Source organism: Mugil cephalus, chromosome 7 (assembly GCF_022458985.1).
Source record: "Mugil cephalus isolate CIBA_MC_2020 chromosome 7, CIBA_Mcephalus_1.1, whole genome shotgun sequence".
Lineage (NCBI taxonomy): Eukaryota > Metazoa > Chordata > Actinopteri > Mugiliformes > Mugilidae > Mugil > Mugil cephalus.
In genome coordinates, this window is record NC_061776.1 from 23730615 (window position 1) to 23747398 (window position 16784).

Below are 16784 nucleotides of genomic sequence, written 5' to 3' on the forward strand. Positions count from 1 at the left end.
CTGTATTTTGTACATGAGCAATTTGAGCATCTTTTGTGCTGGTGTCTTCGTTGTGTGAGCGCACAAAAAAAAAAAAAAAACTCTTAGCATTTGTGTCTACGCTGGTAGGCGTGTGTGTGTGTGTCTTTGCCTATAGCAAGCTGACTCAGCCTTGACGGTAGCAATCGGAAACAGGAGACAAGGACTTGGCTAACAACATAAGCCGGCAGCAAGGTCGGATGCACGCAAACACAAAGGCAAAGACACACACGGGCGCACACACACACGCACCTTTTTTGTCTTTACCTGCCATAATGGAAGCAACTGTATATCTTATCTTAAACAGATCAGAGGATTTAATTGTTTCAAAGTGTTTCAGAGTCAGTCGACAGTTAATAAAAGAAAGCCGAGCGAAGGCTGAATCTGCCAAAGTGTGCAATTAAAGCCGCTTTTGGGGGGAGGCGGTTGGGAGGAGGAGGAGGGGGGCATAAATATCGGCCTTTTCTGGACACTTCTGCCTTTCTACTCTGTCACTCTCTTTCACACACACGGCAGACCAGCCCACTTCCTTACCAACCCCATCTCACAGCACTGCCCGGACTTCCCACTGCAATTACTTATAAAACTTTTCAGGGCCGCCACACGTGGTCGGGTTTTTAAAGAGCTGCGTCCCCCTCCTCACGTGGTGCGGGGGGTATTGAGTCGTCACAGACCCCCTGAATGATCACCGAAAAATAAGGCGGCGTAGACAATAGCTTGTCTTGATGAATTCAATTCTTTCAGGACCCTGTACCGTTGTCCAGGCAGCTCCGGGCAAAACAATCGTTGCTTTGATAGTCCAAGAAACACACACTCACTGAGTTGCTCTTAGAAACTCTCTCTAACTACTTCCGAATTAGGACCTAAAGATGATATACATCAGACCGGAACTTGGTATTTTGTTCCAATTGTCCAACACTCCCGGCAGTCCCCTTTTCTAAGTCTTCTACCAAGATGTTTCCTTCTGCTTAAGCCGGCGTGAGGTGCGGCAAACACAGAAGAAACATCATGCGCGCTCACTTCCGTTGCGAGTACAACAAAAACAAACAAAAAGAAACAGACAAAGGGATAACATGACAATAAATGACATCTTAAACTGACCTGGTCTGCGGTGGAAGCAGCAATGGTGTTTGACTCAGACATGATTTGATGCTGTGACCCAGTGGTGCTTCTCTGCTGGCCACTGTAGGCTCCTTCATTCACACCTTGCCTTTCAGTTCCGCAGCGAAAGAGGGGGGAGAAAACACACTATACCCTCCCTTTTGCCCTGGCTTGATTAATGCCTGAATTACTTTCACCTCATTTCATCTGATGGAGCTCTGCTTCCTCTCCGCCTCTCTTGCTCATTCGGCATGGTAGCCCACTCTCTCTCTCTCTCTCTCTCTCTCTCTCTCTCTCTCTCTCCCCCCTCCCTTCCTTCTGTGATTCCAGCACTGCCTCCCCTCCATCCGACCCTCCCTCCTTTTGCGCTCTTACTTTTTACTCACCCCTCCCTCCCTCCCTCCCTCCCTCCCTCCCTCCCTCCTCCCCTCACCCTTTTAAGTTCTCTTTCTGCCCCCTTTTTTCTGTCGAATTTCACAATTTCAGGAATATGCCCTCCACCTCCCCACTTTTCTCAACTTCCACCACCTCCCAAAAAAAAAAAAAAAAAAAACACACACAGGAGAGATCCACAGTCTTTTCCTTCTACCTCCACAATGAATGGCTCGTTGTCACTCCAGCACCTAGGCTGAATACAGAGCAAGCAAGCGGGAGAGAGGAGGACCCATGGTGATGGTGGCAGTGGTGGAGGGGACAGGGGGGTGTTGAACTTCTAGTTTAGTTGGCCGGAGTAAAGTGGGGGGAGGTCTGGAAGACCCATGGGCTCCAGCCAAGCTCTCTCTCTCTCCTTAACTCTTTCTCCCAACAGATTAAAGTTAGGAGACAAAAAAAGTGAGGAGCCCACAAGTGAGGAGACCGCACGGCTTCCACCGGACTCCCCTGCCCCCACCCACTTTCTCTCTGTCTCACTTATTTCTTCCGTTTGTTTTCAGAGGCAGCTGCTGCAACTCTGCAGACCACCAACAACTTCCCTTTCAGCAGTACTTGACTCTTCCAAATCCTCGTCCGTCTCAACACCCTGACATTGCCAATGCCCCCCGGGCCCCCGCCATGTCACACTGAGAGGCCGGCCAAGCCCAAGCCCTCCTACTTCGCCTTCATCCGCGCAATGTTCACAGAGTTACACCCTTTCAAATTCAAGCGCTACCCTCCCGAGCCTCTGTTTTGATGCACACATTGTTGCACCATATGGCTAATGGATACCCAAAAAAAAGTCCCCTCCACAATAGGGAGGTGATTGAGAGATCGACAAACACATCGCTCTTGCAGCAGTGAGAGACGGCGTCTTTCAACACGTCGCTCACTGTCACTACTCTGACTGGATGTGGTGTGAGTAATGTCAAAAGTTGACAGGCAACTGGCAGTTGGCCTAATGGGCGTTCGATAGCCGAGGACAATGGCTGCTGCCGCTTGAGTGCAGGCCCTCCTGTTATGTTCAACACGAGACGAGCAACGCAGACAGGATGCTATTCATTTGTCTATCAATTCAGACCACTAGAATCTCACATGGGATGCTATAAAAGAGTCATTAGCATATACCCGCCCTATTCAGTGTGCCGAGAGGAAGTACTAGGGGCAATGAAAACAAACGCTCCGGACACATGTTGACACATTTAGAACAGACAAATTATTGTTCAAGAGGTGCTATTATACTGTTGTGATTGCGTCATTTGGCGTTTTCAATGGGTATTTGCTCAGTTTTGGGAAGCAGAGACAAGACGTATGGAAATGCAACTTAATTAAATTAATTTACAGGTTGTAAATTGTAGAATGTTCATAGTCCTGAGCTGCTGGTCTTCCCCAATGTGAGTCCTCTTAATTAAACACTACATCTCGATTTTTAATTCACTCATATTGGGAAAAAGAAATATTAAGTGGACCAATCCCAGCTCTTGCAGTCTGCGCCGCCAGTTACATTTGCAGTTATGCAGTTACATTTCTGGGGAGGTGCGGTCAGTTGCGGTCCTACAGTCTGTGTATGGTCTGCGTTGTTATATGTCCTTAAGTTCACACCAGGGAGTGGATAGCTGATACAGCTGGAGGGTGCAGGTGGACCAATTGAATTGAACTGTTGGATGGCTTACACATATGATGTGCGTAAATTTAAAAGATAAAAATGGAAGTCAACTAGTCGAATTATATCGGGTTGACCGGGATTTTCAGACCTGGGTCGACTCGCCTTTGGTGTTCTTTCACATCGCCAACAGTCCCTGGTCTGGCCCCTCACTGTGGGAGCTGCGTGCTTGCTTTTTCCTCCCTCTCATACGTCATTGCACCGACAACGTCATCATTACACATTTAAGTTGCCAAAGCTTCTCTCCTCCAGGATGCAGAGCAGCTCGCAGATCTCACGGTCTTTCCATTGCACCGCCACGATCGATAAAGAAGTGTGCCATATCGCTATAAAAGCTGTATATAAACACAGCCGCACATGTGCAGTTCACATCAAGATTCACCGGGGCGATTTCCCGAACATGGCTTAGGGCTAATTCACCTATGCGCTTCCATTAATTATCATGTAACAACACATTCGATTTGTTTGATTGAGAAAATGGCCAAAAATGTCTGCCCTTCAGAGATCGTACCCTTATGGGAGAAACTTTGCTCTGTTTTTGAGCTGCTTGTAGCCCTGGAGCTTCTACAATGACAGTCAGTACGTTTACATGCAGAGCTTAATCGAGCTATGCTCAAAATTTGACTTTCTGACTACAGTCCTTGTCCCAGTTTACATGCAGCACAAGAAAATCGATTAACTGTTCTCCTCCTCCGCGCTAGGCGGCGATACGTGTCTTTTCAGCGGGATAATACCATGTTAATACGGCCCGTTTTCTGGTTGACCTATTACGTCATATAATAAACAAAAGTCATTCATGCGGCAGACCGGCATTTCAAACAACCAGGCGGATAATACTACAGTTTTTAATCTCGTACGTAATGTGCGCACTACTTCTGGTGCAGGTAAGTTGCGCGATAACAGTTCTTCTAGCAGCTCTGTTTATCTTCTTATTCTGTGACTGGCTTTCTTGGATGTTTTTGTTCCGGGTCACACGCCAGCGCAGTGGCAGTAGCAGTGTGGATCATGCACAAATGCATTATCCGATTGGAAAACTGCACTTGCACCTGAATTCTCCTGTTATAGTCCGATTAAGGCAATAATTATGCATGTAATTGTGCATGTAAACGCACTGACAGTCTGACAAGCCGTCCAGTGACAAAATCAGAATGTGACAGACAGGTACATCCACGTCATCGTGTAAATTAGCGGGTCAACATAGAATTCCTTTTCACACCGAAGCCGAGCTGAGCCGATAAAATCCTGGGCTAATCGCAGGGTCATTTGACAAGGATCTAAAACTACTATGGGTCAAAGACTACTATCTATGCTTAAGACTTGTGTAGTTTGGACACACTTACTCACAAACATAATTCTGGCAAAATGTAAGGCAGTGTGCTTACTGTGAGAATCACAATTTTTCAGTGAACGCCTTATTTCTCTTTTGTAAGGTAACCTTTGTGTAGCAGGCATGCAAGCATTGGTATTTTTCTCACCAGAAAGTTGAACTTTTTAGTTTTTTGTTAGAGCCAGCGCTCCCTCTGTGTGTGAGCCTGTTTGCATGTCACTAATAAGTCACGCACATGCACAGCTTTGAGATGCTGCAGGCAGCATGTTTATGTGTGTTCATGCATTTCAGTGCTTATGAGTCTTTCGTTTGACATTTTTGGAGTGAAAACATTTTTGCAGTTTGAGGTCACTGGTCCTCGTTCCGCTATTTTAGGGACATGGCACACTATTAAAACAGTACAGGCATATATATGTGTGTGTGTTTTCATGTGTGGGACCAAAAGTTTTGTTGGGCCAAACTAACAACAGAATAGAAACAGAATACTGACGTTGTGGAGCCATGTTGTTCTGGCTGGGTCGCTCTTGTGGGCCCCACAACTTTGTGAGGGCTGAAACATTTTCACTGTCTTGGTTTTAGGACAAAGGCACAAAGGTTACATTAAGGTTAGGGTTACACACTTGCTTGAGATGGTTAGTGTTATAGGCTAGGGAATGTCTTATGTCAATGAAAAGATAAACATGTACATGTGTGTGTGAGAATGTGTGCCCAATTGACAGCTAAACTATGGCAGATCATTAGTTCCTCCATGGGGATCCAGCTACTTCTCACTCGCCTCTGTAGGGTCTGTGGGCCCCAGATTAGGCCAAATCTAATGAAAGGCGTAACAAGCTATACACTTAACTAAACTTTAATTATGAAGACATTAAGTGTTGGGGCAATCAGTGAAAACTCAGTATGACTTTGGTGGGGACAAACAAATCCTAAAATAATTGCTTGTTGTGGCTGCAGCGGGCTGTTTGTGGAGGGGAGGGGGTGAACTTGTTTTGTTAACTAATTGCCCTATTATGTTAGGTCATTTAACTCTAATTAGAAACGCACAGATGCTAGCTGCTGGTAATAACACCAACTTGTTAGATGTCTCACTTATCTCTTTTTTATGTGTTTGTTAGAACAGAACAAGTCCTACGAGAGAGAATAGCAGGGTGCACAGTTAGGATTTTCAATGCATATTCATGACACTGAAACCTCATTGACCCTCTACTGGATGACTGGAAATACAAGGATTCACGGACTGAGAGGAAAAGTAGTAACTTCCCATTTTATATCCAAAGCTGTTGCCAGGATTTTTTGCATGATCATTTTAGTTTAAAAATAATTGAACAGATTATCATGATTGTGGTTCCATCTCCCTACCATTTGACTAATCAACTGAGAAAAGTGTGACCAGAAACCATACGTGTGGTTTCTGGTGGTTTGTACATGTAAGCGGGGAAACATCAGTAGAAAGACAAATGGCGACGTGGGCACAGAGCACAACACTGATATGGCCACAATGGATCTTCTTTATCCTCAAGGCTTTTCCGATAAGTTCCAAACACACGTCAACATCTATTACATCTATTAGATCAATCCCTGTGTCGATGAGCTCACACAGGCATTGATCTTAAACTTAATCTCTCAACAAGGAACACAAACAACACGAGCACTTTCAAAGGCATTTCTCACCTTTAACCTACAATTTGAGCTCCAGCTGTGCCAAATCAATATCCTCACTGAAGACCGTGCACTAATAATTTAAAGATTAATGCAACCCGGGTCCCACAGCTCCTTAGTAAGGTTATTAACTATGCTTCCAAATCAAGGTAATAAAATATGGTTGATTTTAAGCTGTGATTAGAAATCCTGTTCAGCAGCTCAAAGTGATTTGTTAAACCTTTACGGGTCAAGGAATCACTTACGGTAACTTTGGCACAAATTTTAAATTGCATCCCTGTGCCTCTCAATGAGGTTTAGAAGCATGAGGTTTTCATTGAGCCAATCAGAAACGATCAAGGAAACATTCTCAGGTCAAATCTGGGTGAAATGCGGTGTAACTGATTTATTAAGTACCTGTACTATGCACTGGTGCATGGTTCTGTAATTGCGCCGCTAACACTAACACACTAGTCAGCCCCTAGTCAGCTGTGTTGAGTCTTCTCTGTGTAATTTAAAGTGCTTGACAATTAACGGCTTGTGTTGGACTTAGAGCTAATCGATGTTGGACAACAGTTACTTTTGCTGAAATCACTACAGCAAGTGAGGGAAGAGGGAAGACATGTCGTATGAATTTCTTTGCTTGTTTAGCCACTGAGGTATCGTACCATGAAGAAATGCAGTTTGAGCCAATCACAGTTTTTGAGGACCAGGTCAACACGACTTGAAGTTAAATTTCTAAGTAGGTGCATGGTGCACTACAGCAGAGTTATGGTGTACCACTAATGTCAAGCTGATGCAGAAGTCTAAATCTATCTTGTCTACAAAAATCCTTGGTGAAAAAGGTGCTCTTTGAGTTTTCACTCAAATCAACCATATGATCAAAGGAGTATCCTATGAAGGAGCTTTGAAAATCTGCAATCCAGCTGTTGGTTTGGATTTGATTTGAGCTTCATCTTAGTGAATAAACTTTTTTTTTCCTGCCTCACAGGACGACATCTTAACATCCACTCATCGACCTGCCTCCACACTGAAGACATAATCTTGCGGGGAGCCAATAGCCATGCCTCGGCTTATTACATCTTCTGCAATCTATATATCTGTCCCTTAGAGCAATTAGGTTAATATAGCTTCACCTCCCATTAGCGCAGCATGCCTGTGACGGGCTATCTGACTGTGGAAGGGGACTTGAACTGAAGGAGGCAACGATAAGCCTGACTTTCTCTTCCATCCTGACTGACTCAGGCGAGGCAAAAACCGAGAGAGTGCAGGGCAGAGCAGTCTTGTGAGAAGACGGGGTCGAAAAAGTGAAGGGAAGAGCAGTGAGCAGAGGACTTCACGGGGTTGAGGTTTACAATAGGACAAGCACCACAGGAGCCACAGAGCAGCAGAAAAGGAAAGAGACACAAAAAGATCAGTTTTGCAACAGCAGTTCGTTTTTGTCCACTGCAACAAAAGGACAAAAATGTGTTGAAGCGCAGTTGGAAGGAAAATCAACCGTTTTGATTCAGTCCAAAACACGCAGCTCTTTAACTGGAAGCGGGGAAAGAAAGTGTTTCAGAGAGGAAAAAACAGGAAAAACATCAGCTGCAGAGTAAATAATGAAAAAAAAAGAAAATGAAGAGAAACTCGGGAAACAGAAAAGTGAGGCGGAACTGGAATAATGGAGAAGATACAAATGGATGAGTGATGTTTGTCCAGCAGTCCAGTTGACCTGAACTGGACACGACCCGGCAAAGCCAGGCCTTGGGTACCCGGGGGAGAAAGACGAATGACGAAGAGGAAAACAAGAGAGTAAAAACGAGAGAACAGAGAGACATTTCCAACGCTTGGTTTAACCTGAAGTTTCCATGATAATTTCTCCACCCATCCCCCGATACCCCCCCACCCCCCACCCCCCCATCTCTCGCTGCTTTGGCTGGGAGGGCCCCAGCTGTTTGGTCTGTATAAATAGCGTGAGGCTTCGGCTCGGACCCCCGGGGAGAGCGGGGCTCATTGGAGAGAAGGCATGGGAACAAATCGGGCGGGAAAAAGCACACAACGTACACATTTTGACAAACATATGGGACCTTTGCTGGGTATGAAAGTGAGGGACATGTGAGGGAATTTGGCCTCACGTGGCAGAAGTCACTGTCGCAATTAAAATGTGACAAGAGCAGAAGAAACAGGCAGAGATGTGAAACGTTGCCGAGGCACTGTCCAAGGTGCCGCTGATCAAGCTTCATATAGGAACAGACAGACACACCAAAAGCCAGAAATATCTGTGAATGTGTGTCTGTCTGCCTGCCTTCTCTAGATGCACAATGCACACACATACTGCAGGGTGTGAAATAATATAAAGCAGCCATGTACTACAGTAGGATGTAAGGTTTACTGAAACAGGAAGAAAACGTGTGAAGTTTAGGCTATTCTGATGTTACTACTTTTTCTTTTCTTTCTACATCTTTCTAAAAGTTGTCAGGCACCAAAGGCTGACGGGTAGATTTTGTCTCTGGTTAAAGTGGCAGGATGCTCAAATGAAGAGTTCCAAAAATCACTAAATAGTCACTAAATACTGAACACAAAAATCTGTACAGCATAAAACGTCTTTAGTCGATTCATTAATTAGTGGAACAACTGAAGGCTGATCGAAATTCCCAATTTATATGTAATGATTTATTTTTAAAAAGTGCAAACTTCACTGTGACTGTCTTCACTTCAATTCTCAATTCGATTCTCTCAAATTATTCTCAAAGATATCCTGGTTCCCAGTTCAGCCCACACCTTCTCCCCACTGGCAAATCTATTTTTAAATCTGCATTTTTATAACGATGTATCACGTGTGAACAGTGTCAACAAATAGTTACCACCCAGCTCTGCTGTGTAGTGTGTTTTAGTGCCTTGCCTTGCTCCTTGCGTTGTAGCTCAACAAAACTGTTTTTTAATCCCACTGCTTTCACGAACCCAGACACAGCTGGTAATGTCAGCAGAAGAAAACTGGAATCAGGGTCAATTTAGCAACTATCTTCTGATCACTGTAGGAGATCTAGCAGCTAAGGAGCCAGTTAAGAGACAATATTGTTCACAGTTGTTGGTTAGAAATAAGACCGTGCAAATGATATGTCATTAACCACAACATAAATTATCCTCCAGTCTTTAAGCGTGTAGAGAGAGAGAGAGAGAGATGATGTACTATGTAAACATGTTGTGCCTTGTACAGAATCACTCCAAATTACGTTAAGGTCATGGTGGTGAACACTGCAAGCAATAAGGACGGCCGATCAAGCTGTGAGGATCAACAGCCAACATCAGGAAGTTTTGTGTATCATCGCTCAGTGATCAAATCGGCTTGCAGGAAGGAAAAAACAAACAAAACAGAAAAAAGCATCTGTTCTCCAGCAGAGCGGCACCTGGATCTGTCACATTTGACCAGAGTCAATGTGGAACTTTTCCATAATCATTTTCATAAAAAAAGCCAAAAAGCTTTATTTCATCAGACAGATGTACCCCCGATGTTACTGATCACATGTCCAAAAGGGGCTAAAGAGGAGGAAACACGGAGGGGAGGAAAAGTGATAAATAACACATGGGAGGTGTGTGTAAGGCAGGGCTGTCAAGCCCTGAGAAAAGCAGACCCCCCCACGTCCCAGGCTTATAGCTGCCATTCAACACCCACATACACACATAGCCAGGGAGCAGGTTGGGTTCAAGCGCAACAAATTACCTAAATATGGTTCTGAATAGGCCTTTGAAAAGAGTTCAATTGGAAACCGTTGAAAATGATAATAATACAAAAAGAATCTGGAGGAGATTTAGGAGCCCCGTTGTGCAGACACAATGTCAGAGCCCTGTCCATAATTTCACCAACTTCAGTGGACAAGGGAGGAAGAGTGTGAACACCCCTCATTGAAAACCAACTTGTCTTTTTTAGGGAGTTGTAGGGAGGGAGATCCATTAAACCAGGAAAAGAAGGGCAGAGGAAGAAAATCAGAACGAAATTTTCAGCCTGACTGGCTTTTCCAAAGGAAATCTAAAGGTCTTAAAGACAATGGAGTCCTTTTTCCCTCTCTGCTATGTGTGTGTGAGTGTGTGAACATACACGGAGGCTGGTTGGTGGTGGGTTACCTTTTCAAGAGAACCCAGCAGTGGACGTGTTTGGCATCTGTGGCCCTTGTTTCTCAATTGTACGCTCGCCACAGTGGCTGCTGTTAAGCTGACGCTGGGCGCTGCCTGTGCCCCGAAAGGATGCTTGTATTGTTTTGTTGTTTCCCTTCCCCCTTTCATTGAGCCGGTCAGTTAGGGGGGTGGAGTGAAATCAGAAAAGAGAAATCATGATGACTTCTCCCTCCACTAGCCCTCTGAGCTCTCTATGTGCCTCTGTGCTCACATCTGTTTGTTGGCTCCTCGCCCCAGAGGCAGTGAACACGGTTGCTGAGCACTGCTGTTAACTACACTGAGTGGCCACTCAATACGTCTCTTACACGAGTGCTGAGAGAGAGATAGCAGCAGAGAAACCGTCTGGTTTCACCTGCAATAAGTGTCAGCACTGTCAACACTTAACGGGCAATACGCAAAAAATCTGCACACGAGCAGAAAGTTTTATTGTTAAGTAGACCCAACACATGCCCAGTGTGTCCAGCTCCTGGACTACCACATGGTCTAGTTTGATTGCATTTGTGAAAGTGCAAAAGTTTCTGCCATAAATCACAAACAGATTTTATCATGTTGAGAATAATCATCAGCGATTATTCTGTGTAAGCACATAAACTGTTTGTGTGTCCTGATGGTGGTGAGGATGGCAGGGTTACACATTTTGAAGAAGTTGTGGAGATATCTCATATGTACATGAAAGTGTGATCTCTATGTGTTTGCGTGCCCCGTCTTTGCGGAGGCTGAGGCTGTGAGGTCCACTATTTGCGACTATTATCGCCCAATGTGGGACGAACTCATTCTTTCTCACTACCACATGTAGTTTATATGTAGGTGTCATGAGGCTCACCTGGTTGTGCAGGGGGGACCCCATAGCCCTCTCTACACTGCAAGTTGAATTCCAGCCCGCATGTCTTCCCTCCCTCTTACTTCCTCTATCCATTAACAACAATCTCTGCCCACACCCGGATTGTCTAAATATGGACATGGGGGTCCCGTACAGGTGTCATGAATAGTGACATAAACTATTGAGACCAAAATCTTTTTTTTTCTTGTACCAGGCTGTAAACATGTTTAATAATGTTGTAAAGTTGACTTTTTAACATGGCGGTCTATGGGGATTTGCTCCCTTTTGGAGTCAGGCTCAAGAGGCCACTCAATGAACTGTGATTTTTTGAACTTCTGCATGGGCTTCATCGCTCAGACACGGAGGTCGCTGCCTGGCCGAGGCGTGTCACAGTTATTACATATTTCATACCCATTTCAAACCAAGGTGGTTGTCTTGTGTTGTAATGTCCACGTTTTTTCCTGGTCTGTTTGGTTTGAAATAAACTACTACTTGATATTCGTCTGATCACACTCATGTGGGCAATCGTTTTCAGTCACCTGAAGACTCTTGGTGAAACTAAAGTAATGTGTAATATTTACATCACCATTTCCACCGTCTTTTCCTCTGAGTGAAGTTTGAGGACTCTGACATCATCTCATTAGTTGCCCTTCTTCTGCGGTTTAATGGCACCAGAGGGGAGAATTAGTCCCCCCGACTTATCTCAAGGTGCTTGAAAATGAGGGAACGTAGCCAAAGAAATGCAATCATTCAAAGACTTGACGGGGATCAGTTGAACCATTAATGTCATTATCGTGACAGCCACAGCTCACGTCTAACCTTCAAAAAGACAACAGGAATACAAGAAGAATAATACTGTATTTATGCCACAGTTACCAAGTGAGGAACCCCATCTGACGACTGTGATTCAGCTTTTTCAGTTAACTGTCATTTATCAAGTGAAATACTGTACGGACTGTACAGAACGAGACATCATATCAGCAAACCTGAACAATAAACGCAGCATTAAACAATAGTTAGAATTACGTACTCTTAAAGCCTCCTCCCAGGAAACATTAGTCTCTGGTACACCATAGATTACTTGAAGGACTGTACTATGAGCATTACTTTGAGCTGACTGTAAAACTTCTTGTCCACAGGTATAGACCCGATACTTGCATACAAGCACCACTACACCTTTGGCAGGTACTCAATGTTAACAGGGTCAAATGTGAAATCAGGGAATCTAGGTCAAAAAGCATCTGGCAAGACAGGAACAAGATTTCGTAGCATCTACAAACCGAGACCCTGCTTCAAGAATGTGTTGTAACAACAATTTTATGATAGTAAATGAAACTTTTTTTGTGTGACAGTGTTAAAAAGTTGAAAAAAACAAAACACCCCAAACTTTAAAAGAATCTTACAAATTGTGGATTAAATATTAAAATGCTTGTCAATGTCTAACTCTGATCCAAAGCCAGGGTTAGGTGACCTTTTCCTCCAATTGGCATTGAAAGTGATGGAGGGGCAGCTTTGGTCTGCACAGCCAGACGTACGAATACAGCACTGAGCAGACAAATAAGCAAAACCTCAGCCCAACTCCTCCTCCTTCTCCTCCTACTCTCACATCCCTGCACATACATCTAAACCGCAGACACTTTAAAGACTACCAGCGTAAAAGACGTAACTAAGGAGGAAAAACAAAGAGACAGCTATCCGTCCAGTAAAAGCTTGTGCCAGGGCACCATCTGCTCATCCGCTCAGTGGAAGTGGTGGTGGCTTCCAGGGCAGTCAAAGACAGCGCAAGAAGATTGAGGAGATGGGGCTCCCTTTGACTGCTGTGAACGAGCGGGGAAATTAAGTTTGGACAGAAAGAGTCCCGGCAGAAGGCTATCGGCCCGAGCCAAGCGGTAGCAGGAAGCAAGCGCCTTGTGTGTGCTGAGATTTACGGTGACTGGTCCATCCACCAACCATCTGGGCCCATATAAATAAATGTAACCAGAACGTAACAAAGGGCAGGAACTTCTAAAAAAACAAAGACATGTTATATTGACAAAAAACCTGAACAATTCTTACATTTTAGAAATAGAGAAGGTCAAAATGCATGGGTTAACAATAAATAGATATCAGTGTTTTCCTAAAATCTTGCTTTAAGGGGCATAGTAGGGCGGAGGAGAAGAGACAGAAAGGAACAACAAGATTCTGTCACTGTCGCGCACACACACTTTCTTTCATCCGTTGTTGATGTCTCCGCGCCACAACTGACATCACTGTCCACAACTGCTGAAGACAACGGCCCCAGCCATGAGAAGTGTCCGGTCACAAGACGTGCTCTACAGAAGTGTGCATGAGCAGTCCTCTGTCACTGCTGGAGTTGTTGTACAATGTACACGTGGGCCTCTGCCTTATTTACAGTCAGCAACCAAGTAAATCAGAAGGAAGCAATAAAGAAAACGAGTCCTTGCTGCCTGTTGCCAACAACACAACTTGCTGCTTAACACAGCATGATATGGATCACACCATTTTGTGTGGTTTTCCCACATTTGAGTCACATCCATTCAATTTTTTTACTTTCACTAGAAGCGTTTTTCATTTTCTCAAATAGTTGATTTTTTGTACTTTGTTTGAGAGGTTGATTTTAGATGCAAAACACTTCATGGATTCACGGAATAACAAACTCAAAGTTTCATTCGTTATTGGTGAACTTGCCTCTAGTGGCTCTGAGGAGTCAAGGTAGTGATTACAGACACATAAGATACTACTGTTGATTCATCTATCCCGAGAAACACTTCAGAGTGTGCGAGGGCAAGATGTGCACTGTATTCAAATATTCAACTTGAGTCAATTTTAAATTTCTTTTGAATCCCATTATAAGTTGTATCAAACCTCACTGAACTTTTTTTGCAACTTTCAAGCTGTGCCTAACTATTCGAAGGACTGATTTGCAATCTGTTCCCTAACCTTAACACACCCAGAAAAAAAAAGTTATGAGAGCAGGAATTAAATCTCCATCCTCCAACCACCTTCAAACTGCGAGGAGAGAGCAGGCGAGACTGATAAAGTCCCTCTCTTAAGTTCACACCGTCTGCATGCATTTTAACGTGGATATGTATCTTGAAAGGACGCGGCGTTGGAGAAAAAATGTCATCAGGGAGGAAAGCGAGGCTTCAAACAAGCGAGAATGTCAGAAGGGAGTTGGAGCTCATACTTTGTGTTTATCGCCGTCTCAAGACAGACTGAAGGACTAAGACTGAAGGGAGAGAGAGACAGAAGGAGAAGTGACCCGACTGCCAATGACGCCAAACCTCTATTTAAAGCTTCACCAGGCCTGACACTGACACATTTACCTCTTGGCCTCATCTCCTCTCAGCAGCCAAAAAACACTGAAAACATGGCTACCGTTTGCCGCAGCTGGAAAAACGAGATTAGCGGAGTACAGTGAACGTAGAGCGGTGAAAGGGGAGATTCTGCGACTGCAAATGAGGACAAAGTTTGGGAACTTTATGGGATGGGTGACGTGTAGTTAGCTGGGGAGCAGCAGGGAGTGACAGCTTGGCACTCCAACACCAACAGAACAAACACTCAGTTATTCGGTTTAGCCAGTGCAAGCTTTAAGATGATGACTGTGATAATTAGATTAAATCAGAAAGTGTCAGTATAACCCCCTGCTATTCAATATAAAAGCCTATTGAGTGATCACACGGAGCAGTGAAGCTATTAAAAAAAAACCCTGGCCTCTGATTCAGGAAAAGCGGAGGGAAGGAGTCACTCAACTGGTGGATCAGCAGGTGCATACGACCAGTGTGATACAGCTGAGATGTGTTTGCATCCGTGTTTACACAAGTACCTATGCAACTGTTGACTGAAAAGTAAAACTTACCAACTGCTTCTCTTCCATCCTTCAGGACCTTGTCGGCAAAGATCCTCTCTGCTGCCGTCTCTGCCTCTCTCTCTGCCTCTCTGTCTCTCTCTGTCTGGGATGGACTCGTCTGTCGGATTTGGAAGTTTTCTGAGGTGGCCGAGGTTCACTCGAGTGTCTTCACCCCGTCGCGTCGCTCGCTTCTGTCTCTGTCCCCCCTCTTTCCTCTCCTGCGTTGTTTGTGAGTGTAGCTGGAGTGGCGTCGCTGCTTTGTGTTAATTCTGCCCTAATCCAGAAACTTTTCTATGCTGTGAAAAGAACATGTGACAGGCAGAGAGGGGTGGAGGGAGGAGGGGAGTGGGGAAGGAGAGGGGAGGGAGGGGGGGGCAAGGCAACACTTTTTAGTTACTTGTCCCCTGGGCCACGTTCAAAACAGTTCCCCGGTACACAACCAGCTTGGAGGTGCAGAAATGAAAATACAGCGTCGACAAAGTTCAATTAACCAAGAAGCGGAACTACAACTTCTAAGGAAACGTCGAGAAAAGGATGCAGAGAAAGAATTTTGAAAACGTGTAGTAACAGATTTGCATTTTGTAGCAAAGCAGCTGCCATAACAAAGTGCCCTTTTGTGTAAAGAGATTAACTGTTAGGGAAACGTTTAGACTGCCCATTGACGACTGCTGTATGGAAGCCAAACTGTGAAAAGAACACTCTGCCTGGATTTAGAAGGAGGTGGCAGAAAATACTTTCGGATTGAGTGGAAAGTTTTCCGGAAATACTCATCTTTTTTGGTTTGCCCTCGTTTTTGCTCCCTCCCTGAAAATGGCTCACCTGTGATCAATATGAACCGTACGTTTTCAAAGACGTTTGCCCTCGGCACTACACTGCTGTTTGTGAGAGGAAGCATGGAGTGTTCTCTGAAGGCCGGTGCTTAATTAAAGTGTTATTTCCATTTACAAATCTGCAGATTCTCTTCTTGATTAACTCATTAATAATTTCTCTTTATTAATCTTTAAAATGGTTCCCAGTGACTAAGGTGATATCTTTAAAAGACTTAGTGCATGTCAAACCAACAAGACACAAAGCCGCTTCATTTAAAAACAAGCTATAAAACACAGAAAAGTCCCATATTCTCACACTGGATTTCAATATTTGGTGTTTTTGCTAGGATAAAAAGTCCACCATTTAATTAGTAATCAGTTATCAATGGTTTAATCCTTTCGGCTGTCGTGTCACACAGGCGCATCTGACTCCATCACTGACTCAGTGAATAGAGACAACCCTAAACAGTGAACTAAAAGCACTCAAAGGAGACAAAACAAATTGGCCAAATATAGCCACCATTCAGTGTCACACACGCATGCACATACTCCGTCTGTCACGCGTAAAGGACCCTACAGGGACTCAAAAAGGCCCCGGGGCACCCATCATACACAGCAGGCTGCACACTGATGAAAAGATGACAAGAAACAAAACTAGGTTAAAAACTCAACCTTACCATTTGCAAGAGGATGTTTGCAGAAAGAGAGGAAAACACCAACTTCTATATATGAAACAGGACGGGACAAGCTCAGTTATGAGAAACAAACTGGTGCCAAGACTCCCACCTATGATCAGACCACAGCGCTCTGTCTACATCCCACTGGTTGACTCTGCTAATGTATGTACACAAGAGTCAGGCCAAGCCGATTGGGCAATCGCAGGAGGAGTGGCGGCGAGAAGTTACATCGAACTCACCCTGAGATCTGACGTGTCTGTTAGTCCTCCTGCTGCCTAAACAGCTAGGCCTAAATAATTAGCTCCCAAGCACAGGCTG

General features: G+C 44.5%; 1 protein-coding gene across 3 annotated transcripts in view; it reads right to left on the reverse strand.

Annotated features, from left to right (window-relative positions):
• slc6a9 (solute carrier family 6 member 9) overlaps positions 1 to 16784 on the reverse strand; it is a 77928-nt gene that overhangs the window by 41561 nt on the left and 19583 nt on the right. Inside the window, exons 1-2 of one of the 3 annotated variants that reach the window (XM_047589158.1) lie at positions 16467 to 16605; positions 14990 to 15276 (exon numbers count right to left, since the gene is read on the reverse strand). In XM_047589158.1, coding sequence (XP_047445114.1) covers positions 14990 to 15007 — 18 coding nt within the window. In that variant the 5' untranslated portion in view covers positions 15008 to 15276; positions 16467 to 16605. Of the gene's footprint in view, positions 1 to 1119; positions 1378 to 14989; positions 15277 to 16466; positions 16606 to 16784 lie in introns of those variants that run through there. The other 2 variants (XM_047589157.1, XM_047589156.1) reach the window with 2 other exon arrangements.